General features: G+C 36.5%; 1 protein-coding gene across 9 annotated transcripts in view; it reads right to left on the bottom strand.

The window, feature by feature from the left end:
- The window catches only part of ADGB (androglobin), a 166,054-nt gene that overhangs the window by 21,045 nt on the left and 122,134 nt on the right, over positions 1–22,875 (bottom strand). For all 9 annotated transcript variants that reach the window (XM_073894052.1, XM_073894055.1, XM_025866291.2 and 6 more), the window contains 3 exons: positions 20,919–21,103; positions 13,650–13,849; positions 11,263–11,374 (listed from right to left, as the gene is read on the bottom strand). In XM_073894052.1, the coding sequence (XP_073750153.1) occupies positions 11,263–11,374; positions 13,650–13,849; positions 20,919–21,103 (497 nt within the window). The remainder of the gene's footprint in view (positions 1–11,262; positions 11,375–13,649; positions 13,850–20,918; positions 21,104–22,875) is intronic.

The raw sequence follows: 22,875 nt of genomic DNA, 5'->3' as shown, positions 1-22,875 counted from the left end.
CACATACCCTCCCCAATGTCTATCACCCAGCCACCCCACCCCTCCCCCCCCCCCACCACTCCAGCAACACTCAGTTTGTTTTCTGAGATTAAGAATTCCTCATATCAGTGAGGTAATATGATACATGTCTTCTCTGATTGACTTATTTCACTCAGCATAACACCCTCCAGTTCCATCCACGTCGTTGCAAATGGCAAGATTTAATTCCTTTTGATGGCTGCATAATATACCATTGTATATATATGCCACATCTTCTTTATCCATTCATCTGTCGATGGACATCTTGGCTCTTTCCACAGTTTGGCTATTGTGGACATTGCTGCTATAAACATTGGGGTGCACGTACCCCTTCAGATCCCTATATTTGTATCTTTGTGGTAAATACCCAGTAGTGCAATTGCTGGATCGTATGCTAGCTCTATTTTCAACTGTTTGAGGAACCTCCATACTATTTTCCAGAGTGGTTGCACCAGCTTACATTCCCACCAACAGTGTAGGAGGGCTCCCCTTTCTCCGCATCCCCGCCAACATCTCTCGTTTCCTGACTTGTTAATTTTAGCCATTCTGATTGGTGTGAGGTGGTATCTCATTGAGGTTTTGATTTGGATTTCCCTGATGCCGAGCGATGTTGAGCACTTTTTTATGTATCTGATGGCCATTCGGATGTCTTCTTTGGAAAAATGTCTGTTTATGTCTTCTGCCCATTTCTTGATTGGATTATTTGTTCTTTGGGTGTTGAGTTTGATAAGTTCTTTATAGATTTTGGATACTAGCCTTTTATCTGATATGTCATTTGCAAATATTTTCTCCCATTCTGTTGGTTGTCTTTTGGTTTTGTGGACTGTTTCTTTTGCTGTGCAAAAGCTTTTTATCTTGATGAAATTCCAATAGTTCATTTTTGCCCTGGCTTCCCTTGCCTTTGGCGATCTTTCTAGGAAGAAGTTGCTGCGGCCGAGGTCGAAGAGGTTGCTGCCTGTGTTCTCCTTTAGGATTTTGATGGACTCCTGTCTCACGTTTAGGTTTTTCAACCATTTGGAGTCTATTTTTGTGTGTGGTGTAAGGAAATGGTCCAGTTTCATTCTTCTGCATGTGGCTGTCCAATTTTCCCAACACCATTTGTTGAAGAGACTCTTTTTTCCATTGGACATTCTTTCCTGCTTTGTCAAAGATGAGTTGACCATAGAGTTGAGGGTCCATTTCTGGGCTCTCTATTCTGTTCCATTGATCTATGTGTCTGTTGTTGTGCCAGTACCATACTGTCTTGATGATGACAGCTTTGTAATAGATCTTGAAGTCCGGAATTTTGATGTCACCAGCTTTGCTTTTCTTTTTCAACATTCCTCTGGCTATTCGGGGTCTTTTCTGGTTCCATACAAATTTTAGGATTATTTCCTCCATTTCTTTGAAAAAAGTGGATGGTATTTTGATGGGAATTGCATTGAATGTGTAGATTGCTCTAGGTAGTATTGACATCTTCACAATGTTTGTTCTTCCAATCCATGAGCATGGAACATTTTTCCATTTCTTTGTGTCTTCATCAATTTCTTTCATGAGTATTTTATAGTTTTCTGAGTACAGATCCTTTGCCTCTTTGATTAGATTTATTCCTAGGTATCTTATGGTTTTGGGTGCAATTGTAAATGGGATCGACTCCTTGATTTGTCTCTCTTCTGTCTTGTTGTTGGTGTATAGGAATGCCACGGATTTCTGTGCATTGACTTTATATCCTGCTACTTTACTGAATTCCTGTATGAGTTCTAGCAGTTTTGGGGTGGAGTCTTTTGGGTTTTCCACATACAGTATTATATCATCTGCAAAGAGTGAGGGTTTGACTTCCTCTTTGCTGATTTGAATGCCTTTGATTTCTTTTTGTTGTCTGATTGCTGTGGCTAGGACTTCTAATAATATGTTGAATAGCAGTGGTGATAGTGGACATCCCTGCCGCATTCCTGACCTTAGGGGAAAGGCTCTCAGCCTTTCCCCATTGAGAATGATACTCGCTGTAGGTTTTTCATAGATGGCTTTTATGATATTGAGGTATGTACCCTCTATCCCTATACTCTGAAGAATTTTGATCAAGAAAGAATGCTGTACTTTGTCAAATGCTTTTTCTGCATCTATTGAGAGGATCATACGGTTCTTGTTCTTTCTTTTGTTAATGTATTGTATCACGTTGATTGATGTGCGGATATTGAACCAACCTTGCAGCCCAGGAATAAATCCCACTTGGTCGTGGTGAATAATGCTTTTAATGTACTGTTGGATCCTACTGGCTAGTGTTTTGGTGAGAATTTTTGCATCCATGTTCAAGGATATTGGTCTGTAATTCTCCTTTTTGATGGGGTCTTCGTCTGGTTTTGGGATCAGGGTAATGGTGGCCTCATAAAATGAGTTTGGAAGTTTTCCTTCCATTTCTATTTTTTGGAACAGTTTCAGGAGAATAGGTATTAATTCTTCTTAAATGTTTGGTAGAATTCCCCTGGGAAGCCATCTGGCCCTGGGCTTTTGTTTGTTGGGAGATTTTTGATGACTGCTTCAATTTCCTTAGTGGTTATAGGTCTGTTCAGGTTTTCTATTTCTTCCTGGTTCAGTTTTGGTAGTTGATACATCTCTAGGAATGCACCCATTTCTTCCAGGTTATCTAATTTGCTGGCATAGAGTTGCTCATAATATGTTCTTATAATTGTTTGTATTTCTTTGGTGTTGGTTGTGATCTCTCCTCTTTCATTCATGATTTTGTTGATTTGCATCATTTCTCTTTTCTTTTTGATAAGTCTGGCCAGGGGTTTATCAATCTTGTTAAATCTTTCAAAGAACCAGCTCCTAGTTTCTTTCGTTGATCTGTTCTACTGTTCTTTTGGTTTCTATTTCATTGATTTCTGCTCTGATCTTTATTATTTCTCTTCTCCTGCTGGGTTTAGGCTTTATTTGCTGTTTTTTCTCTAGCTCCTTTAGGTGTAGGGTTAGGTTGTGTATTTGAGACCTTTCTTGTTTCTTCAGAAAGGCTTGTATTGCTATATACTTTCCTCTTAGGACTGCCTTTGCTGTATCCCAAAGATTTTGAACAGTTGTGTTTTCATTTTCATTGGTTTCCATGAATTTTTTTAATTCTTCTCTAATTTCCTGGTTGACCCATTCATTCTTTAGTAGGATGTTCTTTGGCCTCCATGTATTTGAGTTCTTTCCAACTTTCCTCTTGTGATTGAGTTCTAGTTTCAAAGCATTGTGGTCTGAAAATATGCAGGGAATAATCCCAATCTTTTGGTACTGGTTGAGACCTGATTTGTGACCTAGGATGTGATCAATTCTGAAGAATGTTCCATGGGCACTAGAGAAGAATGTGTATTCCATTGCTTTGGGATGGAATGTTCTGAATATGTCTCTGAAATCCATTTGGTCCAGTGTGTCATTTAAAATCTTTATTTCCCTGTTGATCTTTTGCTTAGATGATCTGTCCATTTCAGTCAGGGGGGTGTTAAAGTCCCCCACTATTATTGTATTGTTGTCGATGTGTTTCTTCGCTTTTGTTATTAATTGCCTTATATTATTGGCTGCTCCCATGTTAGGGGCATAGAGATTTACAATTGTTAGATCTTCTCGTTGGATAGACCCTTTAAGTAGGATATAGTGTCCTTCCTCATCTCTTATTACAGCCTTGTTTTAAAATCTAATTTGTCTGATATAAGGATTGCCACCCCAGCTTTCTTTTGGTGTCCATTAGCATGGTAAATGGTTTTTCACCCCCTCACTTTCAATGTGGGGGTGTCTTTGGGTCTAAAATGAGTCTCTTGCAGACAGCATATTGACGGGTCTTGTTTTTTAATCCAATATGATAGCCTGTGTCTTTTGATTGGCACATTTAGCCCATTTACATTCAGGGTAACTATTGAAAGATATGAATTTAGTGCCATGTATTGCCTGTAAGGTAACTGTTACTGTATATTGTCTGTGTTCCTTTCTGGTCTATGCTGCTTTTAGGCTCTCTCTTTGCTTAGAGGACCCCTTTCAATATTTCTTGTAGGGCTGGTTTCGTGTTTGCAAATTCCTTTAGTTTTTGTTTGTCCTGGAAGCTTTTGATCTCTCCTTCTATTTTCAATGACAGCCTAGCTGGATATAGTATTCTTGGCTGCAGATTTTTCTCGTTTAGTGCTCTGAAGATATCATGCCAGTCCTTTCTGGCCTGCCAGGTCTCTGTGGAGAGGTCTGTTGCCAATCTAATGTTTCTACCATTGTAGGTTACATATCTCTTCTCTCGAGCTGCTTTCAGGATTTTCTCTTTGTCTCTGAGACTTGTAAGTTTTACTATTAGATGTCGGGGTGTTGACCTATTTTTATTGATTTTGAGAGGCGTTCTCTGTGCTTCCTAGATTTTGATGCCTGTTTCCTTCCCCACATTAGGGAAGTTCTCTGCTATAATTTGCTCCAATATGCCTTCTGCCCCCTCTCTCTTTCTTCTTCTTCTGGGATCCCAATTATTCTAATGTTGTTTCATCTTATCGTATCACTTATCTCTCGAATTCTGCCCTCGTGGTCCTGTAGTTGTTTATCTCTCTTTTTCTCAGCCTCTTTATTTTCCATCATTTGGTCTTCTATATCACTGATTCTCTCTTCTGCCTCATTTATCCTAGCAGTTAGTGCCCCCATTTTTTATTGCACCTCATCAATAGCCTTTTTGATTTCGACCTGGTTAGATTTTAGTTCTTTTATTTCTCCAGAAAGGGTTTCTCTAATAACTTCCATGCTTTTTTCAAGCCCAGCTAGTATCTTTAAATTCATGATTCTGAACTCTAGGTCCGACATTGTACTAATGTCCGTATTGAGTAGGTCCCTGGCTGACGGTACTACCTCTTGTTCTTTTTTTGAGGTGATTTTTTTCATCTTGTCATTTTGTCCAGAGGAGAATAGATGAATGAGAGAACAAAATGCTAACAGGTTTACAACCTCCCCAGCAAATATACTCTATACAAATCAGAAAAGACCTGAAACTAGGGGAAAAGAAAGGGAAAGAAAGAAAAAAGAAAAAAAGAAAAAAGAAAAAGATAAAGATAAAAACAAACAAAAACAGAACAAAACAAAAAAACAGAATATGATCAAATATGAGCAGACTAGTGTATAGATCAGTGCCACACACTAGATTTTGGGCGTATTTTGGTCTGTTAGAAGAAAGTGCCTCCTAAAATTTTAAAGGAAGAAAGACTTATATATGTACAAAATAAGGGTTGATACAATGAAGGGATGGAAGGTGACTGTAAAGATGAAAAGTATAAAAGATTTTATAAAAGGAATTGATAAGATAAGAAGTTGTTTGAAAAAAGAAAGAAGAAGATTAAAGAAAGAAGAAAAGAAAAAAAAAGGGAGAGAATGTGATCAGGCAGGAGACTAGAACAAAGCCATAAACTAGTGATTTAGGGTATATTTTGATCTGTTAGAAGAAACTGTATCTCAAAATTTTAAAGAGAGAACAACTTATATATATATATGCGAAAAATAAGGGTAACTACTATGAAGGGATAAAATATGACTCTAAAAATGAAAAATAAAAAAAATTTTTTTAAAAAAGGTCTTGATAAGATGTTGGTTGAAAAAGGGAAAAAGAAAAATTCAAAAAAAGAAAAAAGTTAAAAAAATTCACTTTGAAAAACTAATGAATCATGGTAAAAAAGCCATGAATTCTATGTGCAGTATTCCCCTGGCGCTGGAGTTCTCCCATTCTCCTTGATCAGTAAACTTGGTCTTGGCTTGCTGGCTGTTTGTGCTGATCTTCTGCAGGAAGATCAGCCTCTTGCCGTGGTTCCCAAATGTCTTTGCCGGAGGCGGAATTGCCCCGCCCTTGTCGGTCCGGGCTAAGCAAGCTGCTCGGGTTTGCTCTCAGGAGTTTTTGTTCTCTGCAAGCTCTCGGTACAGCTTTGGAGGACGAGAGTGAAAATGGTGGCTTCCCAATCTCCACCCGGAGGAGCTGAGAACTCGGGGCCCTGCTCCTCAGTGCGCCCCCAGAGAAAAGCAGTCACTCCCGTCTCCCCGGTCTCCGGCCACACACCGTGCTCACCCGGCCTGTGACCGAGTGTTTCTATCTCTGGCACCCGACCCCGTGTCAAGTCTCCAAACCCAGCAGATCCCTGCGGTGCGCTCCCGCACTGCTCCTCCCGGGGGAGGAAGGGGAGTCTCCCCAGCTCTGCTGCTTGTTGGGTCCCTGCTGGAGGAGCAGTGGCCCAACTGGGCCGCAGATCACAGTTTATGGCAACCCCGAGCTGAGAGCCCGCGCCTCAGCTCCGTCTCTGCAGCCGGCTTCCCCGCTCCGATACCTGGGAGCTCTGCCGCACTCAGGCACCCCCAATCTTTCTGTGACCCCGAGGGTCCTGAGACCACACTCTCCCGTGAGGTTTCCACCCCCCCGCTTAGCCACTGGAGCAACATCCCTCAGCGGAGCCAATTTCTAAAAGTTCCAATTTTGTGCTCCGCGGCTCTAGCACTTGCCAGAAGTGGCCGACGGAGGTCCCCTCCCCCGCCATCTATCCTCCCGAATATCCCCTCGGATTCACTTCTCCGCACGTCCTACCTTCCAGTAAGTGGTCGCTTTTCTGTTCAGAGAGTTGTTGCTACTCTCCTCTTCGATCTCCTGTTGAGTTCGTAGGTGTTCAGAATGGTTTGATCCCTATTCAGCTGAATTCCTGAGACCAGACGAAACCCAGGTCTCCTACTCCTCCGCCATCTTGCTCCGCCCCCCGTTGCTATGCTATATTTCTCCACTTAAAAGTAACTTCCTTTTCTTTTCCTTTTTTTATTTTATTTTATTATTTTATTTTTTTTAAGATTTTATTTATTTATTTGACAGAGAGAGAGACAAAGAGCAAGCACAAGCAGGGGTAGCAGCAGAGGGAGAGGGAGAAGCAGGCTCTTCTGCTGAGCACGGAGCCTGATGCGGGGCTCAATCCCAGGACCCCGGGATCATGACCTGAGCTGAAGGCAGATGCTTAACTGCTGAGCCATCCAGGTACCCCCCTTTTTTTAATTTTTTTATTGAGGTATAACTGACATAAAGCACTACATTAGTTTCAAGTAGACAACTTAATAATTCAATATTTGTACATATTGCAAAATGATCACCACCATAAGTTTAATAAATGTTAACTTAAAAAAAACTTATACTATTAATTTTGTACCAGTACCCAACTCTATACTTCACATTGTACTATTTCATGAATTCTACTACTGTGTTTATTTCAGATATTAATTTTTTAGTTTCCCCTGGAATTTTAACATTTATCCATTAATATATTAAATATGATAGTTTGTCATATTGGTTTGTTTGCTGGAACTCCATCTGTGTTAAAGTTGAGAAACTTAAAAGACCTTCAGGAAAACATGGTAAGACCCTTTATGCAAACTTGTGTGTTCAGTAAAGAAATATAGACAGTTCCCTAAATAAAGACATTTATTGAGGACACAATAAAGATCTGAAATTGGTACTACCATATATTATTATTATTTCCATCCAAAAACCCTTGCTGGATAATTAACTCCCACTCAAAATCCTAGCTGTGCCAGTAACTAGCTGTGTGACCATGGTCAAGTTCCTTAAATAGTGTGTGCCTCCGTGTTCTCATATGTAAATGTTAATAGTTACTGTGAAGATTCCCTGGGTCAAGATACATAAAGCCTTCACAAAGCCTCCAACATAAATGTTGGCAGCTGCAAACACTATGACCATTAGTACTATGTCAATGCTACTAGTTAGAAAGTCCCTACAGGACAAAATGGTACAGTGGAAAGTTCTGGGCATTGAAATAAGTCAGACATAGATGAAAATCTTTACTCTGCTTCTTCCAGCTGTGTAAATGTAGGCAAATTATTTACAGCATCTAAACTTCATTTTTCTCATGTGTAAAATCAGGATGGTGATAACTACCTCTCAGATTTTTTCATGAGAATTGAGGATAATATATGAAAAGTACACAGTACAATAAGAGGCCCATAATGGCACTAAAAAAAAATTATAATCATAATAACCAAACTTCTATATCTCTCCAGTGTTTCCTTTTTGCTTACAAAATACAATTACATTCTTTTCGGTTTGTTTTATTTTGTTTTGACTAAAATAGTAAGTGCTCATTTAAAACTTCTGATTTACACATTTTTAATTTTAAATTAAATTTTGTCTTTAGATACTAAAAAATATAAACGAGACATAACCGCTTCAACATATTGATACATACTCTTCATTTTTTTTCTGCGTGTACCCCTTTTGCTCTCTGACGCACTCATATATTTTTGAAGAGTAGTGACAATCTAGGGTAACCGATGTGTGACAGTAGATGAAGTGCTCATATTAACAATTGAGGCCAAGTGATGTGATGAGCACTGGGTGTTATACGCAACTAATGAATCATTGAACCCTACATCAAAAACTAATCATGTACTATATGTTGGCTAATTGAACTTAATAAAAAATTAACAGTAAAGAATTTCAGTGAGCTAAGCACAGGAAAGCATTTCAGAATCTTTCTTCCCCACCACTCCTGACCTAGGTCAAGAAGCAGAATGGCCTTGAATAGTGAGACATGTGCATAGGGCTTTCCTGGTCACTCTGTTCCACACATTCCTCTGACAGGAACTAGACTCTCTCCAGCCACACCTTACACCTGGTGGGTGGCCCTGCAGGTCAGGTGTGTCTAGAACAGGCTCCTGTGTGTCTTCTGAGACACAATCTTCTTGCCACTTTCACTTCCAAAGCAACGATTCACTTCCCCTGCTTGGTATTCTTCAGGACTTTATCATACAAACTATTCAATACCCACCACCCCCAACCAGCTCGTCTCCACTTCAAAGTGTCATTATCCCCAGTTTATGTAAGTTTACATAATTCACATAACTTATGTATACTGGGAACAAATTTCTAATTATTGAAGAAAATACACACAGAAATTTTAAAAACCTGCATTTGACTAGACTTGACGGTATTTGAAGGCATTTTGCACCTTTTTAGACTTTAGAAGTTCACCTCAGAGAGCTGGAAAGAAAGCACCTCATTCACTATTCTAACAGCATTGTTCAATGTGGTGCTACGTTTCCGGAACAGTTTAAATGTTTTCACAAATATCTCCTTTATCAGTGTGTCTTCTTCTATCTTGCTGGAACATTATTCAGAAATAGGTGCTCCCCCATGAACAAAATCCCCACCTGAATTTAGAAAGGTTGTTTCTGTTGTTTCCTTTTCATGATTGAAACTGGGATTATTTATTCCCTGTCATGTGGATCTGAGTTTACATTGATCATTGCTATAATCAACAATAGCATGACTATTTTGAACTTGTCGAAACAGGCATAACAGAATATTCTAATATAGAAATCAGAAGTATAAAGAGCTATAGACAACTCACAAAAGAACCTACACAGGCAAAAACTAAACAAAACAAAACAAAAACCCTAGGATTTGATTCTCACTCTCTGATCTATTAAAATCCCTGATACGTGGAACAGTATTATAAAATCTAGTAGTACTATACATTTTCCTTGAAAAAGAAATAATATCTTCTCTGAACACACATCATACACACGTGCCCACACAAAACAGTGCCGCTTCTCTATTATTTTGATTTATTTTTATAATTATGCATATTTTATTTGCACATAGATCTTTAGCATAAAATATTTAATCCAATTTGTATCAAGCACATACTCTCTACTTCTTTACAGGAGGGGGACGCAAAATCACCCGGTAATTTGCACCATCCATTATTTCAAGCAGATTTCCACTGATTTATACCAGAAAAATATCTAGATTTTTTTTTAGCACAGTATAAACTATGAGATTTTGATTTGGACTATAGAGAAAGTGGAGACAATGACTAATTTAAAGGGATTTTCAGCTTCCATATGCCATTTTTTCATATCATAGGATAAAAGATCACAACACTTTCTTGCTGACCCCAAAACAGCCCAGAACCTTTTCAAGACCCCAGGCCAGGATGCCATTAGAACTTAAACACATCTGCTGTTCCTGGCATAGCATGCTCATGCATTTGTTCAATAAACATTTATGAACAGCTTCTATCTGGTTCTAGAGATGCAATGATGAGGCTGAGGCAGAGTCCCTTTCCCAGAACGAGAGGGGCCGTGGGGAGGCAGACAAGTTCAAGATCCCCATAGAGTGCATGTTCTATGGACTCACACAATACACTGGAAAGGAAATGGGGACTCTCGGTGTCATCAGTTTTATAAATTTTCTTTGGATTTTGTCCTGCCCCAGAATCTGTCCCTTCTTACAAAGGTTTAGTTCAATAATAATAGCTTTCTCTTAACGTTGGTGATGAACAAACCTCCATCAAGCCTTTAAATGAACAGGTTCATGCAGTTAGTATAAACAAGAAAATGTGTGATCAGGGTTTTTGACAATTAGTGAATAAGGGCAATAATAACAATAAGAGTAGCTTAGATGTCTCCTTTCTTTCACTTATTCGACAAATATCATGGAGTGATTACTGTGTGCATTGTCTGCACTATGGATAATGCAAGATTGAACAGGCAAGAATTCATGGAACTCCCTGCCCTTAATGGTATTGTGTTCTTGTAGGAAATACTGTTGACCCTTGAACAATATGGATTTGTTTGTTTGGGGTTTTTTTAGATTTTATTTATTTATTTGTCAGAGAAAGAGAGTGCGCACAAGCAGGGGGAGCACAAGCGGAGGGAGAAGCAGGCTCCCTGCTGAGCAAGGAGCCGGATGACCAGAGCGGAAGGCAGACCCTTAAACAACTGAGCCACCCAGGTGACCTGAACAATATGGGTTTGAGCTGCATGGGTCCACTTTGCGAATATTTTTTCTAATGCATCAAACTCCCTGCTCAGAAATTTTGAGAGTAGCTTATATTTGAAAAAATAAACCTGAAGCCTCTTTCACTTGGAGATTCTCCTTCTCTTAAATATTTTAAGAACTAACCTTCAAGGTTATACTATCTCAACAACTTAGACAAATATAATTTTATAATAGAAAAGTTTTCTGCACACTTCTTAGATAATCATCAAGTTAATTTTTACTAAGCGGACAAAACATGTTTAAACTAGGCCTAAACAATCATATATTTTTGGTCCTTACAAACCAAGCAAGTAAAGATTCTGAAACATAATCAATTAACAAAACAGAAAATGCCACTGGATATGAAATGCAAATTGTAAGCAATAATGTTTTAATACTGACATGATTAATTTGCTATTAAATATTTATATAAAATATAAGGTGCATGACTAACATTTAGGAGGACATACCTTTACTATCATTTTTCTCCAATTCTTTTAGTGCTTGAACAAATGTCTGCTGACTTTCAGTGAGAGGCCAACTGTTATACAATACCAAACACTGTATAATGTACTTGTTGACCTGTGAAATAAAATGCAGTGTTTAATCACAAACAATAAGAATAAATGTAGTATTTGCCCAATAAACACATAATAAATGCATAACTTTCTGTATCACACAATCATAATTTGGTCAAGTACTATCAGATGTTCTCCAAAATGTCGTGATATCACAGTCTATAAAATTTATCCTCACATCCCCACCAACACAGGCAATTAGATAGTCTATTGTTTATTAATTTTTGCATCCATGTTTAAAAATGAAACATTAATTTTATTTTTGTTACTCATCAGTTTTGGGATAAGGATTACATTAAAAATGATTGGGAAGTTTGTGTTGTCTTTCTGTTTTCTAGAACAACTTATCCCTTGAAGGTCTGTTAAAGCTATTCTGTGAAGCCAGCTGGGCCTACAACTTTTGGAAAGGTAAAATTTTGATTACCATTTAAGTGTTATTATTCTTTATTATTATTATTATTTCATATTTCCTATCTTCTATTGAAGCAGCTTTGTCAGTCCTCTCCCACCCCCGGCATTTGTTATGTCTTCTTTCCCTTAAGTCTTAAATTCACCAGCATAGCGTTGTGTTTAATAGTTTAATTTAAAAAAAAAAACCTGTTGTTTGCATTTATACCTCCACCCTATTTTTTTGTTGTTCTGTATTTGATTTATTTACAGTTTTTTTTTTTTTCTTTCTTAGCTGGTCTTACAAGAAGCATGCCCACGTATTGATCTTAAAAAAAGTTTAGGGTTGGGGCACCTGGGTGGCTCAGTTGATTAAGCAACTGCCTTCGGCTCAGGTCATGATCCTGGAGTCCCAGGATTGAGTCCTGCATCGGGCTCCCTGCTCAGCAGGGGGGTCTGCTTCTCCCTCTGACCCTCCCCCCTCTTATGCTCTCTTTCTCTCTCTCAATAAATAAATAAAAATCTTTTAAAAAAAGTTTAAGGTTCATGAACCTTGCTAAATTTTGTTCCCTGTTTTATTAATTTCTACCTTCACTTTTATTAAAAACTTTCTTCTTTTTTCTTTGAGTTATTTTGCTCTTTTTCTAACTTTTTGTTTCAATAGCTTAGCTCATTTGTTTTTAATCATTTATACTTCCTGATGAATTAATTTGAAAGTCAACATTCCACTGAATGCTATTTTAGATGTGGTTACAAATTTTGATTCGTATTTTTTAGTTGTTACCAAATTCTTTGTATTCATGATTTCTTTTTTTTATATTCTTTGTAACTAAAGAACTATTTGGCATATTTTCTTTTGCTTCCACATTTATGGGATTTTAGGCTATCATTAACTAATTTCTATATAATTGCACTACGTTCAGATAACATCTATAAAATATAGTTTGGTTTTTATTGAGGCTTTGCATGTGTGCTATGAAAAAGTATATTCTCAACATATTAGGTGAAGTGTTCTATATAAATATCTAAAAAATTAAGCTTACATTTAAATTTTTCAAATCCTAGTAATCATATGTAATTTTTCATCTTGATTTATTGGTTTCTGAGAGTTGTGTATTAAAGTGTTCAACTATTAACTAATTATTTTTCTCTGTAGTTCTAAACAACTTTTGCTTTTTATTCATTGAGTCTGGACAGTTCGTTATGGTCATATTTACTTGTTATATTCTTCCTTTTATTTTTACACAACATCCTTCATGAATTCTATGCACGGAGACATTTCTCACAGTTCTCAGTCCAACTTTAAGCTTTTGGTGCCATTTTGTTTAAAGGTGTCACTTTTAAGCTACTTATAGTTGAATCTTACTTTTTAATCTAACTTTAGTTTTTTATTCTTTTAATTGATTAATAATTCATTTGTGTTTATTGTCATTAGTCATATTAGGATTTATTTCTGGTCTTTTATTTTTATTTCTTTTTATTTATTTGTTTTGTTTCTGATTAATACATCATTTTTTTTTCTGAAATTACATGAATTGTCCCTTATTTTACATATACATATACATATTTAACTTAAGGTATGTACAAATTAGTTTTTATTAATATGTGACCTTTTTCATAATTATACAGCCTCATAACTCATGTAACATAAGATATTTACATCTACATTATAGGGTTAGTATACACATTAAACTTGCCATATATTTTAACATCTTGGCACAGAGAAACTATTAAATAATGCTCAATCCCTTGATTCTGTTATACACTGGTGGTATTGCAGACAGAAAGTATCATATAACATGTCAACGCTTAGGAAAAGAATCATCATCATTTTTGTTAGATTTTTAGGAGTAATACCATTCATTGAAGGATTCTCTTAAACATAAATATACCTGCTGTGGAGTGCTAGCACTTTCTTCTATGGTGGGCATACTGGCAGTTTCCTCCTCCATAATGGGCTGCCCAGTGTCTACAATTGCACTTGCAGGTCTACCCTTATAGGATTTCTGACTTCCCTGCGCAGATTTCTTCTTGATGTACAATTCTTGCTCCTTCTTGGATGAAGCTTGCATTAAAAGAATTTGTTTACTAGCTGAAAAGGAGAAATTTATTATACTTACGTTAAATTGTGTGAAATGCATAGTTATGACTGACTGTGTTCTTTAGGTATATCCTTTTATAAGACACTCAAAGGAACAAGTCAATTTGTTTTGTTTTAATGAGATAAAAAGCAATATCACTGGCTTCTGGGAGATATTCTGGTCTTAAAGAAACTTATATAATAGCCTATGACTTGCATAGAGCAATGTGTATTCTGAGAAACCACTGATTGCTAAAAGAATGTACAATTCAACAATTTTTCATTCATTTTGTGTCACTTGAATGACACTAAACTAATACCATATACTGTGACTTCTTCAGGGTTTATACACTATATGTGTGTATGTTACTACTTTCATTTTATTTTTAACTTCTCTATTCATTCTTCTGTAATTAAAAGATAATAAAACTACCATTTGGAGGAATAAAAATAGAAATATGCCCCATGTTATTAATCGATCAAACATATATTGAGAGAACACAAGTGAATGACACAGAGAAATTCCAGTTCTAGCCATGAAAAAATAATGGCATTGGATTTACTCAAAGCCATGAAAAAAAAATTAGATAAAATGTATGAAGCCACTGTTTTCAGGCATTAAACAATGCACAGCCCAGAGCTGTAATTCTTGAAAGAAAGGAAACATACAAGATCTGTCCACTTCCGCAGATTTCTGCCTGTGAGCACCTTCTTGATTGTGACACAGGGAAGGACAGTCCAAACAGTGAACAACAGTGTTGTCAGGTTCAGGTAGCAAGACTGTAGTTTGAGGCTCCTGAGACAACTAAAATTTGTGAGGCAGGGTGCCAGAGGCAAGTACTGAGCCCAGAAATATGCATAGTGGTCCACTTGGGTCTTTAATAAAATTCTAAACTTTATTTGTACAAACATCTAATGGTGCCTGGCAGACAACTCCCAAGAGATTGTGCGCTTGACGGAGATTCTGAAGTCTGTACAGTGTTGAAAGACATTGAAGTTCTGCCGAAGTATGGAAATTTAATGAACACACAGGACATCGGTTGAGACTCAAGAAAGGCTATTCTTTAAGGGTAGTACAATGCTAACCCTAGAGTGATGGAAGCTCTAGACCCAATTTAAGAAAGCTTAGAACCAAGTCTTGAGAAGATTAAGCTCTCAATAAACTGCTTACTAGAACAAAATTCAAAACTCTTTCAATGAAGAGAGCATATGCTTGACTCTTAGCAATGTAGCATGTACTGTGTGTAGCACACAATCATTCTGATATGTGAAGAAGCAAAAAATATGAACATCATTTGAGAAAAAAATCAATAGAAATAATGGCATAGCTACACAGATATTAAAGATAGCAATAAAACAAAACAAAAAACTTGACCAAACAAAAACTTTAAAATAGCTATTAGAAATGTGTTTAAGGATTTAAGAGAAAAGATCAACATAATGAAAGAATAAACAGTGAATATCAACAGAAAAAAGGAACAGAGAATCAAAATGAAATTCAAGGTTGGACTATATCTGGAATGACACATTCCTGAATGGACTTTTTTTTTTAAGATTTTATTTATTTATTTGACAAAGAAAGACGGGAGCACAAGCAGGGGGAGCAGCAGAAGGAAAGGGAGAAGCAGGCTGAACAGGGAGCCAGATGTGGGGCTCGATCCCAGGGTCTTGGCATCATGACCTGAGCCAAAGGCAGATGCTTAAATGACTGAGTGACCCAGGTGCCCCATTCCTGGATGGACTTTAAAAGCACATATTCAAATCAGAAGAAAAGATTAGTAAACTTGAAGATAAGCAATCAAAATGATCTAAATAGAAGCACAGAGTGGGAAAAAAAATGAACAGAGGCTAACTGCCCCTGGTATTATATTGTAGTGGGTGGAATAGTGATCCACCCAAAGAGGTAGGTCTATCCAGAACGTGACCTTATTCAACAGAAGGATATTTGCAGCTGTGATTAAGGTAAGGGTCCCCAGATGAGATCAACCTGGATTAGCATGGGCCCTAAATCTAATGATGGGTGTCCTTAAAAGAGAATGAAAAGGACATGACACAGAGCCACACAGAAAGAAGAAAGCTATGTGAAGGCAGAGGCAGAGATTGCCAAAATGGTGCCATCACAAGCCAAGAAATGCCAAGAGCCATCAAAAACTGGAAGAGGTAAAGGAGGATTCTCTTGTAGAAACTTTGATGGGAGTGTGGCCTTGACAACACCTTAATTTTGGGCCTCTGACTTCCAGAACCATAAGAGAATGAATTTTTGTTGGTTTAAGCCACCCACTTTGGGGTAATTTGTTACAGCAGCCTAGAAAATTAACACAGATATCAAGTGATCTAAAGTACATGCGTTCTTAGTCCTATGTGGCACTACTAATAAAACAAAATATTTAGGTATGAACTTAAGAAAGTATGTGCAAAGTCAATACATTGAAAGTATAGAACACTGTTGAGAGAAATTAAAGACTAAAATAGGTTGAGAGATATACTGTGTTCATGGGACCAGCAAACTCAGTTTGTTAAGATGCCATTCTCCCCAGGTTCCATACAATCCCAACCAAAATCTAAAGCTACAATTTTCAAGGGAAGGTGGTATTGGGCTAAGAGTGACTACTGGCTGATTGAATATCAATTCATCAAAATAGAGCTCCAAAATAGACCCATGCACACATAGTCAACTGATTTTTGACAAAAGTGTCAAGGGAATTCAATGTGCAAAATAATGGCTTTCCAACATAAAGTGTCAGAACAACTGGATAGCCATATGGGAATAAAAAGAACCAAAACCTTAAAAACAAGGCACAGTCTGAAGATCTGACTTATTGGGAGGAACAGAAAAATCTGGTTTCTACTGTAGATGTACATAATTAAGAGGCAGCTTTAATTGCCATGATTTTTCCCCCTTTCTGGAAGTATAAGAACCTTCAGGACAACAGAACTTATTTCCGGAATTGCAGAAGAAAACATATCCCTTATTTTGATTTAATCACCATACTTATTTAATGAGTATATTCTGTGCAATTTTTTCTCAGATTGTCTTTAACTTTGTTTTTAAAATGACCTTCAAAATAAACTGTTAAAACATCAAAAAAAAAAAAGAACCAGAACCTTGATCCTCTACCTTACATTATATACAAACATTCGAGATGGGTCATAAAACTAAACATAGATGCTAAGATTATTAAATGTATAGGATAAAATATGACATGTAATATCCATGACCTTGGATTAAGGAAAGATTTCTTAGATAATACACAAATAGCACTAGCAATTTTTTCTAAATGATGACTGACTTCATCAAAATTAAAAGCTCTTAAAAAGTTATTGCTGGGTGGCTCAGTCAGTTAAGCGTCTGCCTTTGGCTCAAGTCATGATCCTAGAGTCCTGGGATTGAGCCCCTCATCAGGTTCCCTGCTCAGTGGGAGCCTGCTTCTCCCTCTCCCTCTGCCCCTGCCCCCACTCGTGATCTCAATCTCTTTCTCTCTCTTGCTTGCATTCACTCTATCTCAAATAAATAAAATCTTTTTTAAAAAGTTATTGCTAAGGAAGTGTAAAGACAAGAGATCATATTTGCAAAGCAAATATTTGATGAAGACGTGTTTCCAGAATATATAAAAAAAGACAACCCATTAAAAATATGGCCATAATGTATGAATAGATACTTCATTCAATGAGTTATACATATGGCCAGTAAGCTCAACATCATTAGCAAATTTAAACCACAAAGAAATAGCACTACATACCCACCAGAATGACTAAAATAAAAACACTCGCAATAAATGTTGGCAAAAATATGGAGAAACCGGAACTCATATACTTTGCTGATGGGAGTGTAAATGATACAGTCCCTTTGATAAATTATTTTTGCCAAGTTAAAAAAGATAAAATATACATATGTCAAGCCATGGCACATTAATTCAACTCCTGAATATTGATTCAAGAAAAATGAAAACATTGTTTAAAAAAAACTTATTCACGTATGTCTCTAGCATCTAGCAACTTTAGTTATCATATCCTAAAACTGGAATAAACACATATGTCAAAAGAGAATAAATAAATAAAGTGTAGTATATCCATACAACAGGATAATACTCCACAATATAAAAAGAAATGCAGGGGCATCTGGGTGGCTCAGTCGTTGCTTGTGTTTCCTCTCTTGCTGTGTCTCTCTCTGTCAAATAAATAAATAAAATCTTAAAAAAAAAAAAAGAAATGCAGTACAACAACAGGAATGTACCTTAAAAACATTATCCTAAGCTAAAGATACCAATGCCAAAAGAGTATTTGCATGGTTTCATGAAGTTCTAGGACAGGTAAAATTAGTCTACTGTGTTGAAAATCTGAACAGTGGTTGCCTCTTTGGGGAGGGGGGAACTGAATAGAAATGGCCTTGAGGGATCTTTGTGGGTAATAGAAATGTCTATATCTTGTTAGAGGTGTGGATCACACTAGTGTATGCCCTTACCAAATTCATCAAATTAGGTTTGTGCCTTTTGCTCTACATAAATTACACTTTGATTAACAGTTAAGAATGAATGACACAAAGTCTCTACCCTTGTGAAGTAATTCCTTCATTACTTCCTTCAGATATTAAGTCATTCATTCAAACCATCATTCAGCCCACATATGAAAAAGGAGAAAATTTTCCTTCATATATGAGAATCTACAAATCACTCAGAAAAAAAAACCCAGCTAGTTCTAATAGAAAAATAGGCATATGACACAGAAAAATTTACAAAAAAGAAAATATAAAAGGAAGATAAATAAGATATATAAAATCATACATGCTTGAACTTCACTAACTCTAAGTGTAATATAAATTAATAGTTTTAGCAGTCACACTGACAAAAATCAAGAATACGATAACTTAGAATAAAGGATAAAATATGGTAAGTTTACACAAATTCCATGGAGGACAATTTGACAATATATATAAAAATTAAACTGTAGGTACCCTTGACCCCAGAGTTCTACATCTAAGCATTTATCCAATATATATGCATATACAAGTTCATAAAATTATATACATGGGTTAAAAAAAATAACCTCAGCATTCTTTGTGTAAATATAAGATTAAAGTTATCACAAATCACAATCACTAGGAGACTGACTACATTAATTATAGTATATCATCAACAAAATTGAGCCTTATACAGCCATATGAAATAAAATATTTTACTATCCCTAGTCTATAGTACTTCCTCAAAGAACCAATTTCTTAGATTGTAAAATCTGTGGAAAATTCCAAATTTGATATTAGCCCTGGTATAAGCACTGGTATACTGGTGCTTATAAGATTTTATTCTTAAAAAATATATGAAATATGTTGACATTCTTTCAAATTCCCATGAGAGAAAACAAAACCCGAAGAGGCCTGTATTTAAGATTTTGTTACTGGATCACTTCAGAGCCTTCTACATCTTTGCAATGGAGTTTATTTCTTCTTTCATACAATAGAATGTTTGCTTACAGAATAAATATCATAGTCTGCCATGTCCTATTCTCCTACAAATATTATGTGCACCCACACACACACACACACACATTTTTTTGCATGTACTTTTGGTGGGGGTACTCCAGAAATACAGGTTGTAAAGAATTCATAAGTGAGTATGTTTCCAAGAAAAGCAGCTGAAAAATGCTGAGAAAGAGTAAGGAATTCCAATGTCGGCTAACATAATTAATAAATACAAATTAATAGCATTTCTTTCAAAATGATATCCTGTTTGAAATCTAAATCAAGAAATAATCTAACTCACAGTAACAGCTCTACCAGTATCTATGGAGAAACTTACAAAATCTATTCTGTGAAACATAAAAAAAATCATGAATAAATGGAAAGAAATAGCCTTTACTTGCATATGAATTCAATATTATAAAGGTGTCAGTTCTCCTTAAATTAATTAATCTACATAGTCAAGGCAGTTAGAAGGAAAATGATAGATTTTTACATGGTTTGAAGGGAATTCAAAAAAATTGTACAGAAGGTCATCTTGGAATACAAATGTGAAAATTAGAAATATCTTATAAAAGCAGAATAATCTTGGATAATGGCTGTAATTTTGGATTAATTTCTGAATTCTGTTCCAATTACCCTTCTACTCCATTTCTGTCCCTTTCTTTGCTGTAAGTAAACTCATAAAATTATTTAAATGTTTATGTATAATTTTCTTGGAAATCATAATCTTTGAAGTGAAATAATGATAACCTATGTAACAAACTATAAAGTGTCTGACTCTACTCATTTGAAGATTTTATTTACTTATTTGAGAATGCAGGGGAGCCGAGAGAGAGCTCATACAAGTATGAGCAGTGGGGAGAGGCAGAGGGAGGGGAAGAAGCAGTCCCCCCCGCTGAGCAAGGAACCCAACTTGGGGCTGGATCCCAGGACCCTGGGGTCATGATCTGAGCCCAAGACAGACGCCCAACTGACTGAGCCACCCAGGCTCCCCAGATAAATATATAAATCTTTAAAAAAAGATATAATCAGTTATTTAAAAAAAAATAGTGGCAGAACTCAGGAAAAGCACAAGGGATTTCCTGTTCTCTCGTTTATAATTTTCTGTTTCAAAATTTTCTACATTGGGCAATGTATTATTTTTATGGTCAGAATTGTTACAAAAATAACTGAATATGTATCTCAGTATCTCCATTTTCCATTATTTCAGTAACAATTTTATTTTATTAATTCATAGTTCTTGTGACTATTACATTGAAAGTAATGACTTCAAAGTTTCTGTTCATTTTAATAGAATATTTTCTAAAAATAATGAATTAGGGATAAAAGAACAGTGAAAAATTCTTTCAAAATAATAAAAATGTTATTTCTTATTCAGAATTCTAAAAAGGCTCATGTAATAAGAAAGTCTTTAAAGTAGAATTATAACAATCTGTTGATCTTCAGAGACTAATCTGACACACAAATGCAAGTTTTTAAAAATATTTTTAATAATATCGTTTTACAGATGTAAATGCTTATTTGCTATTTTACCTTAAATAAAATATTTTAAAATCATTTACTTAAACATAAATACCTATTTATGGATCTAAATAACACATTTAAAAAGGCAAAAGGCATACTCACACTGGGAGCTCACAACTTTTTCACTCCCCAAGAAGTTAATTGCTGGGATTATAGCTTGCCCTTTCCCAGTGGAACTGACAATAGTTTCTTCATTTTCTAAGATCTGTAGCTTGATGAATGCATCTGGTTTGGACGTGCGTACCTGTACTGTAACAGGATGCGGTAAAGCAACTTTAATGGAATACCTATAAAGAAAAACATTTGAATTATAAGCGGTTTATTGATCTTTCCCTCAAGTCAGTAAAGGAAACTGCCTAATGTGCTGATAGGATAATCTAAAAGTAAATCCATTGTGTGAAATTGACCCAAATCCTGGAAACATTATTGCTATTATAGACTTTGACAAAAGATCTCTATATGCTGTGGTAAAATGAAACAGGCATAGGACATTTATTACCATCAGATCCCAAGCAGGAAATGTAACTTTTGTTTAGATATGATAAAGGCTTATAAAAAACATGATAGATCTGCAAACTATGGACACACCAAACCTTCCCATTATACTCTCCCCCACAGTTGGACAACTGGCAGCAGACTTCAAAGCTTCACTGTTTACCATGTTTTCTTTGATTCATAAAAATGCAGAGAAATCAAAATTTGTACCCACCACCTGTTCTCTCAGCCTTCACCATACAAGTTGAAAATCATTTACAAAAAGACAAAATGTACAGTATAACACCATCCCAACCCCTCCCTTGATGCAACCCAAGAGGTTTTGTTTTATTTTGTTGTTTTTTTTTTTTATTTTGTTGGGGTTCTTTTTCTTAATTTAAGTGAATCCTCACAAATGCTCAGGACATTATAAATCTTCAGTTTCTCTAGAAATTTGCTTTTCTGAATATTGCCTTTCTCCTGAATCTTAAATCTCCCCTTCTTTATTCCTCCTTGTCATTGGTTTTTGTACACCTATAGGTCTCACCCACCTTTTAGCAAAAAATCAAAGCAAAATAAACCAAAAACACAAACAAAAGAAACCCTTCAACTAACCTTGAGGTCCAGCCTCTGCTGATTTTTTCACTCCTCCCCAGCTTGGCACCAAAGGAGAGTTGTTGATTGCCACTGTCCACAACCCCATCTCTTCCTATTGGCTCACAGCACTCTACTCGGCCCCCAGTCAAAGTGCTAACCTTGCTCTTGCAAGTTTCCAGCAGCTTGTCACCGCCCTATAGAAATTTCAGTTCTCATCTTTCTTGACTTCTCAGGAGAATTTGACAAGTTTGTCAACCCTCATTTTCCTCTTCTTCAAAAACTCTTCTCCTACAAGTGTAACAACTTCTGTACCTCCTAATTTAGTGCTGTTTTTTTCTTAGACTTCTCTCCCATTGACATTCCTATAAGTGTCAGAGAATCTTAATATTGTGTCCTGGGTGGGATAGTCATGGTGCAAACTTTCCTGGGCATTTCCATGGGCAGAAACAGAATAATGGTTCCCAGATTTGTGTCTCCAGCCCAACTCCTTATGAAATATCACTTGGACATTTCACTGATCTACTCATAATTAACATCTAAAAATGAACCAATTGTCTTCCTATTGCCCAACCTGCAAATGGGGTTTTCTCCCTGTAACCACTATCTAAGTAAAGAACACTTACTGTCCCCTGACCCCAAGTCAGTCCCCAGGAGTCCCAACCAACCAGGACTGTCAATTTGACTTCCTCAGTGTCTTAAAACCCTTTCTCTTCTCTCTAGATCCACTGTCACTGCCTAGCATGGGTTCAGTTTTACCCCCCGCCCCCCCATAAAAGCTATGCTGGAGTCCAGTACCTGGAGTATCTGCAGTACCTCACAATATCACCTTTTTCGGAGACAGGGTCTTTCTGAGGGAATCAAGTTCACATGAGGTCATTAGGGTGGGCCCTAACCCAATATAACTGATAGATATCCTTATGAGACAGGAAATTTGGAAACAGAGAGAAACAGGGCGAATGCCAAGTAAAGATGAATACAAAGATCATGG

The sequence above is a fragment of the Callorhinus ursinus genome, unplaced genomic scaffold, assembly GCF_003265705.2.
Source record: "Callorhinus ursinus isolate GAN/ISIS: 27379988/994484 unplaced genomic scaffold, GSC_fseal_2.0 scaffold6, whole genome shotgun sequence".
Taxonomy (NCBI): Eukaryota; Metazoa; Chordata; class Mammalia; order Carnivora; family Otariidae; genus Callorhinus; species Callorhinus ursinus.
Note: the sequence above shows the minus strand (reverse complement) of the source record. Positions and strands in the feature narration are given on the sequence as shown.